The sequence below is a fragment of the Leucopleurus acutus genome (assembly GCF_964270905.1).
Source record: "Leucopleurus acutus genome assembly, chromosome: 1".
Taxonomy (NCBI): domain Eukaryota; kingdom Metazoa; phylum Chordata; class Mammalia; order Artiodactyla; family Delphinidae; genus Leucopleurus; species Leucopleurus acutus.
Window position 1 is genome coordinate 188,671,336 of NC_139142.1, and position 21,173 is coordinate 188,692,508.

At 41.6% G+C, this 21,173-nt stretch overlaps 1 protein-coding gene across 2 annotated transcripts in view; it reads left to right on the forward strand.

The window, feature by feature from the left end:
* The first annotated feature begins 10,997 nt into the window (after positions 1 to 10,997).
* PLXDC2 (plexin domain containing 2) overlaps positions 10,998 to 21,173 on the forward strand; it is a 409,444-nt gene continuing 399,268 nt past the window's right edge. The window contains exons 1-2 of one of the 2 annotated variants that reach the window (XM_082854939.1): positions 10,998 to 11,071; positions 11,861 to 12,631. In XM_082854939.1, the coding sequence (XP_082711065.1) occupies positions 12,520 to 12,631 (112 nt within the window). In that variant the 5' untranslated portion in view covers positions 10,998 to 11,071; positions 11,861 to 12,519. Of the gene's footprint in view, positions 11,072 to 11,416; positions 11,523 to 11,860; positions 12,632 to 21,173 lie in introns of those variants that run through there. The other variant, XM_082854938.1, reaches the window with a different exon arrangement.

Here is a 21,173-nt window from a genome sequence, read left to right on the forward strand (position 1 = left end):
ATTAGATATTTTAAACTTTACATATTTTTCTTCCTGTGATTCTCTAATTCTTTCAGATTTATTACCCTCCTAATCCCCAAAGTTTTCAGACTGTTTTTAAAAAAGCAGGGGTGGATGTCAGCAAAAATAGTAGAGGAAGGACCTCTGAACATTTGTTCTTCCATAAAAGCAATTGGCAAAATTATCAGAAAAATCTTTTCAGAATTCTGGAAATTAAACAAAGGCTTGCAGCAACCCAAGGAGTATTAATGCAAGAAAAATGGTTGACTCTTAAGAACAGTGAGCTTTTGGGCATTTTATCATGTTCTAGCCCTATGCTGCTCTCCAGCTCAGTTGTAGCTGTAATAGGTAACATTCTGCAATCCTGATGCAGAATGGCATCTACAGTAGTGAGCGAGTAGAACTGGATCTCTTTCAAAGCCTTATTTCCAAAGTATGGTCATTATTTTACCTGTCTGAAGGGTCCCTGGAAGACCCACTTTCAAGGCTGACTTGGAACACACCCTGTACTAAAAGCCTTCTTCCTTACGTTGCAGTGAAAACAATTAGTCAAGTGCTTTATCTTTGCAGCTGCCTGGGAAGATTGATAACTATTGGGGAACACAGATTAACCAAAAATCTTAAGGAAAACCTGAAGAATGAGATGCCTATAGTGGCTCTTCAAAACTCGGACATATATTGCTGGGAATCTAGAAGGCCACATGCATGTGTAGAGCTATGTGCCTGCTGAGGAAAGACCTTAGAAGACTACAGTGCCTCATCTTTGGCTGACCATAAGGCCATGGTCAGCAGAAAGTGGGAACTTACAGTGGAGGTGAAAATTAATCTGGCTGAACGTTGAAAGCATACAACATACACACAAGCCCCTCAGCAAAGAAAATTCAGTTCCAGTCCTTTAAGGAAACCTGATCAGCAACTGTGAGGCCAACCAAGTAGAGACTTAAGTGGCCACATGTGACAAAGAATACAGATTTCACATTAGTACAGGAAAATCACTAAACAAACAGCAGTGGCTATAGAAAACAGCAACAACAAACCCTGGGTAGAGGATATCATCTGATTTACAGAGTTGTCACATTATTTGAAATGTTCAGTTTGCAAAAAAAGAAGTTTGCCAAGAAGCAGAAAAGAATAGCCCACGCATGGGGAAAAAGCAATCAATAGAAACAATCAGAGGAAGTGCAGGATGTTTCACTAGATGAAAACAAAACTTTAAATCAGCTGTTTTAAGTAATGTTCAAAAGAGCTAAAGGAAACTGCCCAAATAAATTTTTATGAATTATGAAATGGTATCTCAAATAGAAAATGTCGATTAGGAAATAGAAATTATAAAAAGGAACCAAATAAAAATTCTGGAGATGAAAAGTATAATAACCGCTTGAAAAATTTACTAGATGGGTTCACCAAACAATTCTCAGTAAATTTTAAAATATTGAAATCTTTTTCTGAACACAGTGGTATGAATCACTAATTAGTGATCAAGATAGCTTTCCACAAAGAATAACCCAGATCCAAATGACTTCACTGGCGAGTTCTACCAAATGTTTAAAGAATACGAATTCTTCAAATTGTTCAAAAAAAATAGAAGAGGGAGTACTTCCTAACTTAATGAGGCTAGTTTTATCCTGATACCAAAATTAGACAAAAGACAATATCACAAGAAATACAGATCAGTATCTCTTAGCAGTATGGTTGCTATAATTCTCCAAAAATATTAGAAAATTGAATTCAGAAGCTTAGTAAAAGGAGTATATCCCATTACCAAGTGGAATTTATATCATGACCGCAAGGTTTGTTCATCAATATACTATACCAATAGAATAAAGGGAACAAATGCACACTCATATTGGTAGATGTAGAAAAAGGAATTTGACCCAACATCCCTTCATGATAAAAAAACACTCAATCCAGGAACAGAAGGTACCTTGCTCAACCTGATAAAGGGCATCAATGATAAACTGGCAACTAACATTACACTTACTGATGAAAGAACTAAAGCTTTCCCTCTAAGAACAAGACAAGACATCCACTCTCAACACTTCTATTCAACATTGTACTGGAGGTTCTAGTCAGGGTAATCAGGCAAAAAAAAAAAAAAAAGGCCAGTCATATTCAAAATAAAGATGTTGAACTATATTTGCAGATAACATGATCTTACATATAGAAAACTATAGAACCCATACATATTAAGAAACTATTAGAATTAATGAGTTCAGTAAGGTTGCAGAATACCTGACTAATAAGCAAAAAATCATTTGTGTTTCTCTATACCAGTTGTTACTGGCTGAATTGTATGCCCTCCAAATTCATATGTTGAAGCCCTAATAAATAGTACCTCAGAATGTTACTGTTATTTGGAGATCAGTTCTTTAAAGAGGATATATTAAAGTGAGGCTGTTAGTGTAGGCACTAATCCAATCTGACTGGTGTCCTTAATAAGAGAAAATTTGGACATAAAGAGAGACTTCAGGGATGCACTCACAGAGAGCCAAGATTATGTGAGGACACTTAGAGAAGGTAGCTATACGCAAACCAAGGAGAGAGGCCTCAGAAGAAACCAAACCTGCTGACACTTTGATCAGTTTCCAGAACTAAGAAAATTTATGTTTAAGCTACTCAGCATGTGATATTGTTTTGGCAGCCACAGCAAATTAATATGCTAGCCATGAACAATTCAGAAGTGAAATTTAAAAATTCCACTTATAATAGCATAAAAAACACTTAGGAATATATGTAACAAAAGTAGTACAAGGATAGTACAGTGAAAACTACCATTTTGAAAGAAATTAAAGACCTAGATAAATGGAAAGACATTGCATTTAAATGGATTGCAAGGTTTTCAAGATTTCTTATTAAGATGGCAGAAGTCTCCAAGTTAATCTACAGAGTAAATTTAATCTCTGTCAAAATTCCAACTACTATTTTTGCCCAGTAACCAAAATAGCTTGCTACTGGCACTAGGATACACATATAGATCAATGTGATAGAATTAAGAGTCCAGATATAAACCAGTCTATGGCCAATTGATTTTCAACAATGATGCGAAGTTCATTCATTGAGAAAATAATTTTGTCCACAATGGCTGAGACAACTGTATATCCACCTACAAAAGAATAATTTTGGTCCCCTTCCTCACACTGAATACAAATATTTAAACAAGATGGATTGGAAACCTAAAAAAAATTAAGAGCTAAAACTATAAAACTCTTAGAAGAAAACAGGGGTGTAAATCTTTGTGACCTTAAATTAGGCACGGGTTTCTTATATATGGTACCTAAAGCAGAAACAAAGAAATATATTTAAATTGTATTTAATCAGAATTTTTAAAAGATGTGCATGAAAAGACTACCAAGAAAGTAAAAAGGCAATGCATACAATGGCAGAAAATGTTTGCAATTCATATATCTGACAAGAGCTAGTGTTCAGAATATATGAACAATTACATCTCAATAATGAAAAAAATAACCCAGTTAAAAAGGAGCAAAGGGGGCTTCCCTGGTGGCACAGTGTGTTGAGAGTCTGCCTGCTGATGCAGGGGACACGGGTTTGTGCCCCGGTCCGGGAAGATCCCACATGCCGCAGAGCGGCTGGGCCCGTGAGCCATGGCTGCTGAGCCTGCCCATCCGGAGCCTGTGCTCCGCAAAGGGAGAGACCACAACAGTGAGAGGCCCGCGTACCGCAAAAAAAAAAAAAAAAAAAAAAAAAGGGGAGCAAAGGGTTTGGATAGGCAGTTCTCCAGAGAAGATACACAAATGCCCAGTAAGCACCTGAAAAGATGTTCAATATCAATAGTCAGGAGGGAAATATAAATCAAAACCACAATGTGATACCACTTCACACCAACCAGGATAGCTATAATTTTTTTTAAATGGGAAATAACAAATGTCAGTGAAGATGAGAAGAAATTGGGCCCCTCATACATTAACAAGAATGCAAAAAAGGTGTAGCCATTATGGAAGACAGTTTGTCATTTCCTCAGAGTTAAACAGAGTCACTGTATCATCCATGTATCCACATATATTGTGCAAGTTGTACATGATGTTCATAGCATCATTATTCATAATAGCCCCAATGTGGGAACAACTCAAATGTCCACCAACTGCTGAATATATAAAATGTAGTATATATCCATTCAATGGAATATTAGGCAATAAAAAGGAATACAGTACTGATACATGCTACAGCATGGATGAACCTTGAAAACATGGTAAATGAAAGAAGTCAGACCCAAAGTCACATGTCATGATTCTTTTCATGTGAGGGATCCAGAATAGGCAAATCCATAGAGACAGAAAGTAGATTAGTGGTTGCCAGAGTCTGCGGGGGAGGGGAATGGGGAGTAACTGCTAATGGGTGTGAGGATTTTTGGGGTGATGAAAATGGTTCTGGAATTAGATGGTCCTATGAGTATACTAAAATCCACTGAATTGTATGCTTTAAACAAGTGAGTCTAGGGCTATGTCAATTATATATCAATAAAAAATTCATATGGTGAAGATGAAGAAGAGGAAATCTAGAGAAAAAGAAAAGATGAACGCAAGGTGAGGGAAGGAAATGCAGTAGAAGCCATCAGGGTTGAATATTAGTCATGTGGTGACATGTGGTGCAGAGCACTTCAGCAGTTAACACAAGGCCCATGATCTGTGCTAGGAATAATAGCCTCCATTAGGGGCTCCGCAGAAGCACAGCTTCTGTGAAACGTATTTCCTGTGGTTCAGACTTTTTTTTTTTTTTTTTTTTTTTGCGGTACGCGGGCCTCTCACTGCTGTGGCCTCTCCCGTTGCGGAGCACAGGCTCCGGACGCGCAGGCCCAGCAGCCACGGCTCACGGGCCCAGCCTCTCCGCAGCATGTGGGATCTTCCCGGACCGGGGCACGAACCCGTGTCCCCTGCATCGGCAGGCAGACTCTCAACCACTGCGCCACCAGGGAAGCCCGGTGCAGACATTTTTTTCATCAGTTCAGAAAAATCTCGGTTGACAATGTCCACAGCAACCAGCATTTTCAGAACTTTTCTGAGTGTTCCATATTAGGTATTGTGCAGCATATTCCTTAATACATTTCATTTATTAATTCACTAAGTGCTTGCTGAGTACTTGCCTATTTTCCTTTTTAGCAAAATGCAGGAGTTGAATTTATCTTTGAGTATAATTGAGGAATAAGGTCTATGTTTGTAGTATACATTGTTGCTACATGAAAAGAAATGTCAGGTAATGCCCTTACCCTTTTCAGGTGTTGCTAGGCTGCACCCTGCAGGCCTGTACACCTTGTAGTTGCCCAGCCCTGAGACTGAAGAAAGAGCCTGAAAATGGCAACAGAGAACGATATTGGATAGGGGATCTTGCACGTCTGAAACAAAGGGTCCTGGAGCAATACCCCACCGTGTACAGCAGACAAGAAAGGGCAGCCATCTTCATTACTCAGGGAAGGAGGAGGCTACCATTTATAGGGGGAATTGACGTCAGGTTTGTTCATCAGTTACCAGGGAAACCAGCAGCCTGGGCATGTCCTTTACGGCCCCTCAGGTTAATGAGCATCACAAGGGCAGATGTTTCTCTTTAATAAACTAGCAGGCGGAGCCGTTCTGGCCTAAGGATTAGAACAATCACTAGCTGGGGGAGAGGGCAAGAAAGTTCGTATAAGTAGAGTGTAGGTGATGTAGGGACTGGTCGACGAGGGGGATGGAGAAAAAGCAAGAGAACAGCCATCTTGAGTGGCTTGAGCATGCACTCCACCCTACATACCCCACACCACCTTTACCGTCTTGGCCCACGCCCTTCCACAGTATACCTAGGTCAGGTGTGTAGAGGTGCACTGCAACCAAATACCACAGAGACAACACAGACAGAGTCGAAGCGGTGGGCAAACTTTGGAGCCAGTCACTTACTGGCTCAACTTTTCATGGACGTCCACAGGAGGACGACAACGGCATGTTGCCATAGACCCTGCAATCAAATTCATTTGGCAGTGAGGCCATCGTTGTTACCTAGCCCACGAACAGATTCCCTCCACTTAGATGAGAGATGAAATGTAAGGTATTTAACAGGCACAATACAGGGATCACGACCATTAAGCAAAATACAAGCAGTAACAGCATTCTGAGATAATACCGTGCCTACCGGTGGTTTTTGTCGTGGCCTGCAGTGCCACACCACCTGTCCACACCCAGTCTGCACAGTTGATGTCAAATACTGGAGAGGCGGAGTAACAGACCACAGGTTAAAATAATGGTGCTTTTCTGCATTATGGGGCCTGGATTAATTACCTTAGTAGTCTTAGGCGGGGCCGGGTAGAAGACAGGTGAGATCTATAAGTCCCTAATTCTATTCCCCACACAGGGCGGCAAACCCAAACTACTGAGGACTTACTTGCCAGTCCCAGGGCCATTTTATAATGTGTTTCTCGGGGGGTAGATTCTGTGGCAAGGGCAAAAGTGAGTCATTGTCCTGACCTATAATCGGCAGCGGTCCTTTGGTGGTCACCAGTTGAACTCGGATGGTGTTGACTAGTTGTTTCTGGATTAACGTGGCATAGGCACTGGGATGATTGCTCCTGGAATGTTTGGTTATAGATTTCACATCTCAATTGTTAAGTAGTCCTTTCATCCTTTCAGTTAGCCCAGCAGCAGTGGAGTTGTAGGGCAGGTGGAAATGCCAGCATATGTCATTTTTAGAGGCCCATTCCTGAACTTTTCGGTGGGTAAAGTGGGTTCCTTGGTCACTATCAATGTCGATGGGAGTCCTGTATGTCATGCACAGCTCTCCTAGACCCTGAATAGTGGGTTTTTGCATTGCTCGATGACTTACGTAGGCCTTTTATAATGTTTTCCACCTGTTGTAATGCATTGTAGACTGCATATAGCTGTTCGCTCACACTGTATCGTTGCTCTGATCGTGGCCATAGCTATGACCAAAAAAGGTAGTCTTATCATTTTGCCATTGTCACAGGCCCCAGCCAAACCTGGGTAACTGGCCATGTCTAATTTACAAGTCTGTTCCTGAGTTATTATCCCTAAAACCTGTGTCTGTAATTGTTTAGGGGCGGTGGGTCAGGGGTATGCCTGTATTTTGTAGATAATCCAGGTCCTTGTGTTGTCTGTATTCACCAGCCATCCCTGTGCAGCCAAGATGAACCACGAGCACGGGGCTGCTACTCTTAAACTTGAAAGAGACTCTGAGGTTAACAGGCTATTATCAACATAAATGGAAGAGAAAGATCTCTCTCATGGTAGCCAGCTGCCACGGGGCACGTCCACACTAGTGGATGGCCACCTCGGGATTACCTCTCACAACTTTGGGGCCCCACATGCTAGTGGACAGCCACCCCAGGACTAACTCCACAAGTGTCCATTCCCTGTTATTTCCCAGCATCTCAGTGCTCATGGGAGTTTCCCTGGTGCCCTGAGTTGCTCACCAACTGTTGTGCTGCACTCTGCAGGCCTGCAAGCCTTGTATTGTAGTTGCACAGCCTGGACACTGAAGAAAGAGCCTTGAGACAGTGACAGAGATCAGTAATATTGCATAGGGGATCTTACCTGTCTGAAATAGAGGGTCCTGGTGCAATGCCCCACACGCACAGCAGACAAGCCACAGCAGCCATCTTTACTGCTCGGGGAAGAAGGAGGCTTCCATTTATAGGGGGAATTGATGTCAGATTGGCTCATCAGTTACCAGGGAAACCAGCTGGGGCGTGTCCCTCACAGCCCCTCAGGTTAACAAACATCATGAGGGCAGGTGTTTCCCTTTAATAAAATAGCAGGTGGAGCCAAAGGATTAGAACAATCACTAGCTGTGGCAGGGGGGCAAGTACTGTTCACCTGAGTAGGTGAAGCAGGGACTGGTTGAGTGGGGATGTACAAAGAGCAAGAGAAGAGCCATACTGAGCGGCCTGATCATACAGGAGTGTACAGTTCCATGTTAAGAATTTTGAGCTGCACATTTTTTGTACTTTGCTATTTACCGGTCAAAAAAACTTTAGCTTATTAAGATTCAGAAAGAAGACAGTATAAACATGTATGCTATTTTAATGCAATATGTTATTTCATTAGGAAAGAGGCAAATATAATTATATTTTAATTTCATCTAAATAGTAAATGTACTATTGATATGAGGATAAAAGGCATTAAGTATTCTTGCATGCTAAATGTCCCTGTAAACAGTGATATTAGCTGTTATGTAATTTTTTTAATGCTTATTTCATTCAAAACACTCTATTCATAAAATTTTTACTTAAGATTATGAAAGAGCAAAAGGCTGAAATATCCATCAATAGTATAATGAAATCTTGGTTGATTCTGAAAGCAGAAGTCAGCCAAGATGAAGGAATGAGTCTTGTAATTGAGTACCAGAGGTAAAAAAAAATAGCCCTATTAAATGAGGAAGAGGAAATGCCTTAGACCTAGAGGAAAAGGTCATAATATTAGATTAGGACTGAATAAAAGCAGTCCACTACTAGCAATTTCCCTTTACTTGACAGCAATTATAGAAAGTTTTAACAAATTCTATTAAAATGGACAAAAACTATTTCCTAAAATAATAGTAGATTACAGTAAATACTAAGTACTCCACAGCCTGTATTACATCTCAGTTTTTTCAAAATGAGCATGATGGTTTCTTGAGTATCCTGTTAGCCAAGTTTCAATTTGGGAGAGATGATAGAGTTGGAGATGGGATGAGGTGGGTAATTGTAATTACCTTTATGCAGGTAGTATTGCACTTGGAATGGGTAGAAATGCCTTTGAAGGTTGGTGTAGATAAGGGGTTGCGAACAGGTTTGAAATCTGTGCAGACTTTAGCTCAGGTGCTAATGTCAGCCCAAAGTTCTCTGTTGGTGAAAATGATTCTGATATACAATCTTAAGATAGTAAAGGAGGGTGTTCAGTGAATTCCAGACCTTTGTCATGGACAAGGAACTCAAGTGCTGCTCCTTTGTGATTCCTGATTCATTTGTTCCTTGAGAGGTTAGCTAAAATTAAGCCAGTGAGTAAAAAACAAACAAAAGGCCCCCAGCGATTCAGTTCTTACAACTATAGTAAATAGAAACAAAGCTCACTCATTGTAACTCTTCTCTTTAGTCAGATGGAAGATGAAACTTTTTCCACAGAGACATCTTAATTTCTCTCCATGAAAGTGAAATAGATTATTCTGTGGTGAAACATATATGGCAAACTTAGATCATTTAGGCCACAAAGTATAGTACTTTTAATTAGCCAGGATTTTATATGAGTAATGAACCTTCCATTTCACTCTGAACATACCATCCTACATACATTTTAGTTGTTACTTGCTATAATGTAAAGGAAAAATCATTTTTTTTTTTACAAATAATTACTGGCTGACATTTAAGGCAATGTACCAAAGCCTAACTTTATCTTGTTCTTTCTTACTTAGTTCTGAGCACTAAATCATCGTGCATGATTGATTCTTGCTTACCTGCATCTTCTCCCATACTAAAGTATTTTCTATGTGGACAGCTCTTCAGAATAAGATTAAGATATGAGTAAAATGAAACAGGACCAGTGAGAGAGACAAAATACATAAAAGCCTCTTCAGACTTACTCTGAATTACCACTTGACTCCCTTTCAATTTTTGGCATCAAATTTCCACTTGAGGTGTAAAGCTTCAATCAGGAGGGCAAAGCATTGCTGACAACAAACAAGAAAATAAACACTGCTAATTTGCACATATAATAATAAAGGAAAAAAGAAAGAAAATGATACCAGGGAGAGGCAGGGACTTGTTTCTTCTCAGAGAAACGGGAAACACCCGTTTTTCTACTGTGAAAGGGGAGGTACATATTCCAGACCAAAGAAGAGATGCTTTCTTGAAATGGCTCCTCCCGGGTCCCCATAATTTTGCATATAAATGGGAAATGGAGCTGTACTGAACGTTTTAGGAAGCTTTCTGCAAGGATTCGTGAAGTAAGTGAGGTCAGTAGGGACACAGACAAAAAAAATCGACGTTAATTAAATCACAATAAGATTTTGATAGGAAGATTCATTTTTCCAACTTACTGTTAAATAGATAAGTATCTCAGGTACTCAACTTTGGATGTAATGTTACATAGAACTTAACTCTTGGTTGAGCATAAGTAAAAGAACCAGGTTTTCTAAGTAAGGTGAGGAGGGAGAAATCAACTGGTTGGGGAAAAGCTCAGGAGAGAGGAAGTAGCATTAAAAAGTGTGTATCCATGACGAGTTTATATATTCCAAAATAAATAGCAAATTGAGTACTGGATTGAGGAAAACATGCTACACTTCCTGTTTCTCTTCTGCTCACCAGCTAAGGAACCATGAGAAAGGCATTCTTTCGGCATCAAACTGGCAAGAGTAGTTTGATTATCTGGACCCACTTCCAGTGGGTATTGAGACAAAGTTAAGGTGGTATTGATGGCACCCATAAATTTTTTAGAGCATGGAAAAGACTGGACAAGAATAGACTAACAGGACCTTTTGCTCTTAGAACACTGAAGCAGATTCTCCAATGGATTTAGGACACCCTCTCTCTTCCTTTCCCTCTCTTTTTAATTTAAGAAGCATGTACTTCGTGCCAGGCACTGTTCTCAATTCTTTAATTATTCAGTGTTAACTCATTTAATCCAATACAACAACCTTATAAGGGCATAACTACAATTCTCCCCTGATGGATGGGGAACTGGGGCACTAATAAGAATATTGCTCAAAGCCATATAGCTATTTCGTGGGGGAGGTGGAATTCTAGCCCAGTCTGGTGCTAGAAGCTGTGCTTTTTTTAACCAATATGCTGTTTTCCTTCCTTTCTTTGTATTTACCCCTTTAAAATAAGGTTAACTCTGCGAAATAAGGTGTAAACTTACTGAAAGGGCTGGAAAGGGTTAACGCTGAAGCACTTCCGCGAGCTGAAAAAACAAAAACAAACCAGCCAGCGAAAGCCTGTTAAAGCCCCCGTAGGAAATTCAGTGGGCCTCCTGTTTCCTTAAACTCTCGCTTTCGCTCCCGCTGACACTTTACAAAGCCGCAGCGGCGGGTCCAAGCTGCCGCGCGCCACCTTCCTCCACCCGCCCGGCGGGCCGGGGGTCCGAAGGGGCTTCGCAGGGTCAGTAAGCGAATACGGGCTCAGGTTTGCTTTCTTCACACCCCAGCCGCCGCCGCACACGCCCTCCCGGGAATGGCGAACTGTAATTAACCCTGTAGCGCCCAGGAAGACCCCACCGGCGGCGAGCGCCCGCAGGGTCGACCGCTGGGCCGCGATTCCCCGCAGGCGGGCGCGAAGGCGGCCCAGGGCCAGGTGAGTGCGGGCACCGCTGGCCCGACCGCCAGGGGTGCGAGCCGGGTGCGGGCATGGCGCCCGGGCAGCGCAGAGGTGCCGTCCGGCGCTCCCCTCCTAGCTTGGCTTTCTCGCCTCCTCTCCCGGCGCGCCAGGCCGCCGGCTGCCAGGGGGCACGCCGGGCCGGAGTTGCCCTCTCACTCCCCCTTGCCTTGCTCCCCGGGTTTAATCTCTCGGCGACTCCTCTGCCAGCCCCGAGGAAAGTGCAGCCATTGGACAGGTCGGTGCTAGCTGCCGGTTTCGGGGAGGAAGGTGGGAGACGCCTGGAGGAGCAAGGGGGAGGGAAGCGGGGGGGGGAATGCAGCGGCAGATCTGGCAAATTGCGAGCTGCCTTCCCTCCCCAAAGTGTGGAGCTGGAGTGCGGGGGAGCGCGGCGGCGGCGGCGCCTCCTCCGCCACCAAACTCCGGGACTCGGCGGGGCTTGGGGCCACCTCCTCCTTAGCCAGGAGGAACCCTCTCCCGATAGGTTTCAGCCTGACTTTTCCCTCCCCATTTCTTTCTTCTTCCTCTCTCTCTCTTTTTTTTCCCCAATACATTTTTCCTGCCTTCGGACCTCAGACTGCTGCAGCCCGAGCCTTCCCGGGGCTCAGCTCTGGGGCTGCTCATCCCTCCGGCTGCGAGCAGGGACGCGCGCCCAGCGTCGGGGCGAAGAAAAGAAGAAAAACTTGTCGGAGGGGTTTCGCCATCCCACAGTAACCCCCTTCCCGCAAACCCAAACCTTCCACGGGGGCCACCCTAGGACTGGGGAAAGTTCCTTCCGAGCCGACAGCCCTCTTGGATTTGGACAGGCACCCGCGCTGGCTGAGGAATTAGATCTGTTTTGAACCCAGTGGAGCGCATCGCGGGGGCTCGGAAGTCACCGTCTACGGGCACCGGGGTGGCGCTGCTTGTGCGGAAGGGAGAGTTTGCCAGCCCCAGCTCAAGTGGCCTTTCGTCTCCGCAATTGTTGTGTGTCTGGGGTGAGGGCTGCGAGTGTCGTGGCAAGTTGTGAAGAGAGACCTGGAGGTCCGGAGAGGACTGCGCTCCCCTCGCTCTCCCTTCTTCCTCTTCCCGGCTCCCGGGTGTGAAGTCCCAGAGAAATTTACAAAGGCCTCTGCATCCCGCCGAGACCAGTCCTCAGCGTTCGGCCCCGTTGTCCCCATTCCCAGCGGGAGCCCCGGGGCACAGGGTGCCGGAGAAGTACTGGCGGGGAAGGGGAGGGAGGTCGCGGCAGCGGCATGGCGAGGTTCCCGAGGGCCGACCTGGCTGCTGCAGGAGTTGTGTTACTTTGCCACTTTTTAATGGACCGGTTTCAGTTCGCTGAAGGGAAGCCTGGAAACCAAGTCAATGGTAAGATCCACTTTCGCTTCTTGCTTTTGTGCCCAGCTGAAGACCTCTCTGGCACCCCGTTGTTAACCCACTCCCTCCCCACCTATGCCCTTGGCAAAGTTATTGCAATTGCATTTCGACTAAACTTGGTCTTCTCAAATGGGCAGAAGAATGTTGGCTGGATGAGTAGGGTGGTAGGGACTGGGGGTTATCTTAAGGATTTACCGCTTGCTTCACCTGAGCGGCTGGCAGGGAGTGGTACTGACTCCCCGGACGCGCCCAGAGAGGGCTCTGGGGTTAGAGCAAACCTTACGCTGATACCTCACCCAGGAGCTGGCAGCCTGGGCTGTGTCCTCCCCGGCCCCTCCTCCTCCTCTGCTGCTGGGGTAAACTAAGGGAGTGCGCGAAGGGGGCGGTAGGGGGTGGACGTGGTGGCAGCCGGAGATTGCAGAGCTCCCCTCTGCTGGAGAAAATTCCCTGGGGCCGCACCTTCCTCCCCCCAGGCGATCCCCACCTCTGCTCCCTCTTGCTGTCTGGGGCTGAGCGGGCGCTGGAAGTGGGGCGGGGTGGGTGCGGCGGGACGCAGAGGAAGGAAGGAAGTGGCAGAGGTGGGGCGGGCGCCCCTCTGGAGACCAACCACTGGCTCCATTGTCCTCCGCCGGCCGGCTTCGCAGACAGGCCTGAACGTGCAGGGCCACCTCCGAGTGGCCTGATATTGCCCCCACGCGGAGCCCCGGTCCCGCACGTTCCCAGGGGTGGCTGCTCCAGCCAGGTGCGCGTCCCTCCGGAGCCGCGCCCCGCGGGGCGAGCGCGGAGCCGGCGACGCCGCCCTGGGCGCGCCGGCTCCTCCTGGCGAGGCGCTGCTGAGCCGGAGGTCCAGCTGCCTTCCGCACCCTGCCCACTGTGAACCGGGCGCCTGCTCCCCATTTCTGCCCCCTGGGAAGAAATGGATAGACTTCGAGAGGAGGTGAATGAGCAAAGACACTTACAGGGAAAAGAAAAAGGAAATAAAACCTTGCTGATGAGGCTAATCAAGGTTTTGTTTTGTTCTGTTTTAATCCTGAGGAGGGGAAACGGTAAGTGGTTCCTCAGGAAATCTACTGGCGTCCGCAAATGTCAAACCTGCCAGTCGCAGATGGAAGGCTAGGGAGAGCACCTGGGGATTCCAGGTGAGGTGAATCTTGAAGGGAAGTCCTTGAATGAAATGTTACCGAGCTGAGACAGCCGAAACACTGTGTCTGCCCCTGGTGTAAATTCTTATGGAGAAAACACAGATTCTGACTCTGCTCCAATTTATGATTGGAGGGTGTGTGTGTGGTGGGGGACGGGGGGAGGGCAACAAGATGACAACACTTTTAAAGCTGTGAATAAAACGCAAGTTTCCTGGATGTTGATTTGTCTTTATCACATATAATGGGTTCTGCATAGATGGACATAGGTTGTTCTTGACTAGGTATTATTTATATCAATAGATCATACCTTCTGTGTATTTCTCTGCTACATTTCATTGGTAAACAAAAAGACTTTTACTCGTCTGGGAAGCTGCACATTTATTTTAAGAAGTGCAACAGTAGTTTTCATGGGCATCTTCAAGAAATAAATAAATGCTTAAAGAAAGCAATTTACTTCTTTCCAAAGGAGGTTAGAGAGGTGCGTGTGCCAAAAATGCATCCCAAGTTGTTTATTTGAAGACCTCTTCGGCACTGGGAGTATATAATGCATTTACAGTAAAAAAATAAAAGGTCAGCAAATGTTTATTTTTTTCCTGAACTTTTTCCATTAATAATATGTTACTGAGAAAAGAACAATACATACAATAAGTTTACTATTCTGAGTTCTCAAATTGAGGATAAAATTTACTCCACTCTAAAACTGAACAGATAGTTAAAAGCCTTTGATCTGGGGAATATGAAATACGTAAATTTTTCAACATGGAGCTGCAGGTATTATAAACCAGTATTTCTGGTGGAAAACTACTCTAGAAGCCCACATCTTTACAGGATTGAGTAAAAAAGGAATAGTTTTATACTTCTCAGCAAATTTTTTGAGATTTATTACAAAATGAAGTAACTTCTTTCCTGGTTATCAGTCTGCATTAATTTTATTAAATAATCTTTCAATTAAATGGTTAGGCTACTGTAATACCTAAACTACAGCAATGAAATGGAAGAAAAAATATAGTTTCCTTTGTAAAATAGTCTAGCTAAAAAGTTCAATACAGGAAATTTTTTAAAAGTCCGACAGTCTTGGAATTCGGCATGTAGCAATCAGGATTTTTTTACAGACATTTTGGCGGGGGTTGGGGGCAGGGGAGTCTGATTTCATAAAGGACATTTTTTATGCATTCCTTTAGAAATGCTGCAGTTGACTTTGTTGCCACCAGAGGGCAGAGAAACCACTAATTTCCTTCCCATTCTCTCCCAAACCTGAGATGAGTGATCCTCAAAATTTTCTTTCCTATGTGCAGTATTTTTTGATATTTCAACTTAACATTCGTAAAGGAGTGGCAATTTAAAACAATGAGAGTTTATTATATTTCCCATTTTCGTTGAAATTAAATATTTATTCATTTAATATTTATATAGTACTCCCTACATGTAGACTTACACCTTGAATACATTCGTGTGGTGTGATAAGTACAGTGGAAAACCCCAAGTACTCTCTTCCGCATCACTGTTGGCAATTATTAACACGTTGTGGAATTTTCAAGAATATACTTTAAAATTATCTCTCTTGTGATTAAAAGTTCATTATATAGTGAATTTTCTTTTAGGATTGAATGTATTCTATGTATATCTGAAAAGTATTTGCCCACACTAAATAGTATACCTCAACCAATGTTTAGAGAAAAATAAGCTTAGAATAATGTTAAATTTTATAAATCTCAAATCATTTCCATATTGTTATACATTCATCTTTATATCCTGAACTGATTGAAAAACAGTTTAGTAACAATGTCAAAGGAGAGAGATGCAGTCATATCTTGTAGAATTCTAAAATTTAAATCAGAAAAAAGGCCTAAAATATGTAGTTATATTTTGGCCTGATTATTGCTCTTAAATGTGATTTAATGCAACAAGGAAGTTCGTTACCACTATAGAGAGAGCAATAATAGTTTAGGACCCCAAGGAATTTTCACTTTTTAAACTTTCTAATATTGCCGTGTTCTAGAAACAAGTAGTTTATTTTTAGCAGATCGTTTACATTTAGTTGTTTTTCTAGTTGGATATTTTCCTATTATTTTCTGCTTTCATTAGAGTTAAAAAACTTAGTTTGAAATATTACTAATTTGTGGAGTTTGCTATAAGAGTATCTCTGTTGAGACATACTGTCACTAGTACAAAATTTCTAACTATGCAGACATACCTGGAGCAAAAGATTAAGACAGAGGGTAATTCAAGCAAATATCTCTATACAACGGACCTGGGTCAGATTATTAGGAAATCACAGGTTTTTAAAAATCAATGACTTGACTGCATACAGAAATTTTTGAAATATAAAATGTGAGAGTCTCTTTCCTTTAGAGGATAGATAGAAGTTGAAGCCTGAGGTTGGGTAAGTTTGGAATGAGACAACTGTGATCTAGAACACTTAATTCAGAAATAAGGTTTGAAATTCATGGTTGTTTGCAGAGAGATTTGGGATTACTACAGTTAGGACAATTGGTGCCTTTCTTAAGTTTGATCTTTGGAAGCAGGTTCTTATCAAGGAGAATGTGCCTGAGTAAAACTTAGGAATGGAAAATACTAATTTCCTCCCCACAGATTTCATCTCTGCAAGAATCACATACTTTCATGCAGAGGTGTAGATACTATGGATTCTTTTCAATAGTTTTGGTTTCAGTTTTTTGCTTCCTAAAAGGTATCTCCTATTGTAGAAACAGTATATTTATGAAGATGAATGAATTGGTCAACTGTGACCATGAGATCTAAAGCCTCGAGTTGGTTCCCCACTACATTCAGTACAGTCTCTTCACCATGGCCATTACCGTGAGGCCTCAGACTGCCTTCCCACCTCACCCTCCCCCGCGTGTTTTTAACAGTCTAGCCAAATGAGGCTTCTTGATGTTCCCAGAGTGTGTACCAGGCGCTACCACCTCCATGCCATGCCTCCTGCCCTTCCTTCCCTAACCCATCTCCACCCATCCACCTTCTACTTTTTCTTACAAACTTATCTCCAGTGACACGGTTCACAAAAGGATGAGGTGTCTCAGAACCCTCCGAGAACTCCAGCCCTTTTTTAAGGCACTGGTTGGACTCTGCTTGGTATCGTAGGAGTTTGTTTCCTTCTCATTTCGGCATCTCTTTTTCATATATTCTTTTAGAACATATCAGGCTCTGCTGTCATTCACTTGTGAATCCCCTGTGGCATCTACCACACAGGCATGCAATAAATAGTTGTCGCACTGACTGAACCAACTGGAATTACAGTGCAAGCTGGACTGTTGACTAGACTGTCACCTTGGGAGACTTTCATACTTCTTGCTCTATTTATGACTTTCTTCCATAAGTAAGATGGCAATGAAAATACAGTGGGCTTCAGAGAACAATAGTTTAAAATGAGAGAATAGGATCCAGAGGCCTGTCATAATGGTTCTGCTGGGTGATATTTACCTTAAACCTTCTGTTAATAGATAGAACTTTCAAAAAGTTCATTCCGCCATTCTGCTATACTTCTGGCTTCTGACTGTATTTTCAGAAACCAGAAGTACTTAATCTAATACCTTAAAGTACAGTGTGTGTATATATATGTATATGTGTGTATGTGTACATAATATGTATATAATGGTGGTGCTCTATTTTCAGTGGAGACGAACACTATTAAATAAGTTTAGTTCTTTGTGAAATTACTTTTGAACTGAATTGTGCTTAGGCCTCATGCCATTAACCTGCACTGAAGGTGGCTTTAAAAATATAGTCTCCTAAAACTTGTTATGGTAGCTGTTATTGGGGGAGGTGGTATGGTGCAATGCATTGCACAGTATCTGCTCCCCAAGTAACAGAGAGAGACAGACAGACACAGAGAGAAAGATCTTGTGTCTTAATAACAGATATAGCTGGTCTTCTTCTGCACTGGTTTGTTTGCATCTTCTGGACATTATATAAATAGTGACCAGAAACATTACTTTTAAAAAATGTGGTTTTTTGAAAGCCCACATCCAACAAGTATATAAACCTTCTGGCCTGCATTTTTTGTACTGGTTTACCTGGGTCTTCATCTTATCTCTCCTACTCTCATTTAGCTTTGTCTAGCTTTTCTCCCTTAAAATCTTGTATTTGTTGTAGAGATGGGAAATAAGTAAATAAAAAGCAGTCATCATAATACCTAAGGTTGTATATTACAGAGTTGCTTTTCCGCTTTCTTTTAATCTGACTAACTCCAGTCCTTTGCCTTCATTCTGAGCACATATTTATATTTTGCAGAGCTTTATCTCTTCCCAGTATTCCGCTCTGAGAAGTCTTTCTTCTTCACTGAGGTTCACACAGGATGTCTTCCCTCACTATCCTCCAGACAATGATTCTGTTCAACTGAGGAAGTTGCTGCAGAATGACAGACTAAGCAGTAATGCTTTTACTAAGACAGTTCCTCCCACAATTTATTGTGTCATATATTGCCTGGCCAAATGAACAGAATAATATCTGAGGAGAGAATAGAATATAAAGTATTCTACATTGTATTGTAACCAGACTTTGAACCCATTGCATATTTTTTCTTTGGCTTGTTTTTATTTTGCCCTCTTTAGTTAAAAAGGTGGTAAGATATGGATTGATGGTACAGATATGAGTAGTTAAATAGAATTAGAGGTCTTGTCAGGAGCCCGTTAAAAACTGTAGATCTGAACATGGGGTCAGAAACTGTGTGACCTTCCTTGAAATACAGACTTGTAATCCCTTCCTCCAGAGGCCAGCCAAACACATCTAAGCAATAGTAACTCTCCTTTCCCTTCCAAATTAAAATCAGCTGTCCTCACTGTTTCTGCCTCAGGCGTTATAGTAGAAAGTGGCCAGTGGTTTTGTCAAGAGAGGGTCATAGAGGCAGGGATGCAGAATGACTTCATTTTACTTTTCTGGAATCTTATGACTTAGTTCCCCCCTCTTCCTCCACCTATTATTTTTCACTCATTAACTGGAAAATTTCCCTAGAATACATATTACTCAAGGTCTCATCCTGCTTAGCTGATTGAGGCTATGAGACTATATAGAGAGACTAATGAGAATTTGCCCTGCAGATAAACTGCATAAGAATCAGAATATTTAAAAGCCAATTTTCTACATATTCTACATTTTCTACATATTCAGTTTTCTACATTCTCTACATATTGGAGTGTTCAGTGGTAGGAGAAGTCTACATAAAACTGATAAATTCTCTCTCAGCTTGCTGCTTGGTAGGTACACCCTGGTTTATTTAGATGAGGATAGTGTGTTCTTTGGTCTAGTTGGAATATGGAGCATTCAACATGCAATGATGTTTTTTAGATAGTAATAACATCCTCTGTGTTTATATGTATCTGTTTGTTGCAGTAGCTCCCAACTTTTCTCTCTGAAACCGTAATTTGGACCCAATAAAATATTTATTTCCCTAAACCCTAAAAGGGAAGTAAGACAGGCAGAATTTATCATTTTGCAATGTGGAATTCATAAGTAATAATGATTTTCAAGATGTAAAGTAGTCCTGTAGGTGCATTTAGGGTATAGCTCATGCTAAGTCTGTATACATTAACATACATATTTGCATAATTCTCTCCAAGATACAACTTAGACTGCAGCTACCACTGACCCCATGAACCTGATTATTCAATTGGTATATTTTTGTTTGTTTGTTTAAAAGAGCCCATTGACCTTACTGCCGGCATAGCAGTATCTGACTTATTTTGGTTGCCCCCTCCCCTTCTCCTTTTGTTATCCATTTCCTTCAATACATTGAAAAAGGATCTATGAAGAAATTACATCAGTGTATTCTGCATTGCAAAATATTCATGAAAAAGTATATATGAAGTAATCTTTGCTATACTAACTCATATTTTAAGTGCACATGGGTTCCTGATATTTAAATGAATCCTGTTCTGAACTTTTGATTAAAAAAACCTCTCAATTATTTTGCTAGGCTATAGTTTTATGTTTAAAATTAGCTCTAGTGACTACATATGCATACTTCTTTCAAGAATTATATCATCTGATATTAGCTATTTATTTATATTAAGTGAAGTATAGTTGACTGATATTAGCTATTTTAATTGTGACTTTTTCGTATTTATATTTCCTGGGAATATACACCTATAATTACTTTTTTTTTTTTTTTTGGTAATTTAGTCCTTTTAGTAGACAATCAACTTGTCCTAACTTTATGTCACTAATTGCTAATCTACATATTTTGAATCTATTTTAGTTTCAATTATTTACAATTTTCTGTATTCCAAGAAACAAGAATTGAACTAAAAGGCATATTGCTGTGTATTTGCATTTTGGTTCTTTGGTTCTTGTTTGTTTGGAGAGGGAATAGAGAGGGTCATTTGAGTTTTTGTCACACGACAAAAGTTTAAAGAATATTTTAACACCTATTTGAAGGCTCTGAATGCCCCATAAAAATAAAGTTGACTTGTAAGGTTAAAAAAATGCCATTTCACATTTTAGTTCGAAAGTGTTCTTGCTGTATTATAAAGATGTTGCTCAATGTTTTATTTTCATATGCTGATATAACATCATAGGATATTGTATATCTTGCATAATATATCTTATCTGTTTTATAATTTGAATTTTAAAATTTTGCATAGTTTTCTAAATGCTTAATTCTTTTATTCAAATTAAATGGATTTTATGAAAGCTTTTAGTTTGACATGAAGTATGTGTAAAAATATTTCCTGTATCAGAATATTATAGTAATATTTGTAAATATGGCAAGACTTGCAAAATATTTATAAATATGTTGTGAAACAATTTTGATTGAGGCTAAATTGTCACTTATTATTTTGTACACATGTATTACATGTAATTGTGTTGCTCTTAATTTTCCCAGTCGATTTATCTCACAATTGATTTATCCAGTCTTCCAGTTATTTTTCCACAGTTGGTTTATCCAATATTCCATCAACAAAAAAATCAGTACTTTTTTTTTTTTTTTTTTTTTTTTTGCTGTACGCGGGCCTCTCACTGTTGTGGCCTCTCCCGTTGCGAAGCACAGGCTCCGGACGCACAGGCTCAGCGGCCATGGCTCACGGGCCCAGCCGCTCCGCGGCATGTGGGATCTTCCCGGACCGGGGCATGAACCCGTGTCCCCGGCATCGGCAGGCGGACTCTCAACCACCGCACCACCAGGGAAGCCCAGTACTTTTTTTTTAATGGAATAGTGGCATGTTATTTTTACTCCCGTTTTATTGAGATATAATTGATATATAACACAGTGTAAGTTTAAGGTGTATAGCATAACGAGTTGACTTCCATACATCATGAAATGATGACCACGGTAAGTTTGGAGAACATCCATCATCTCATATAGATACAAAATAAAAGACAAAGAAAAACACTTTTTCCTTGTGATGAGAACTCATGATTTACTCTCTTAAGAA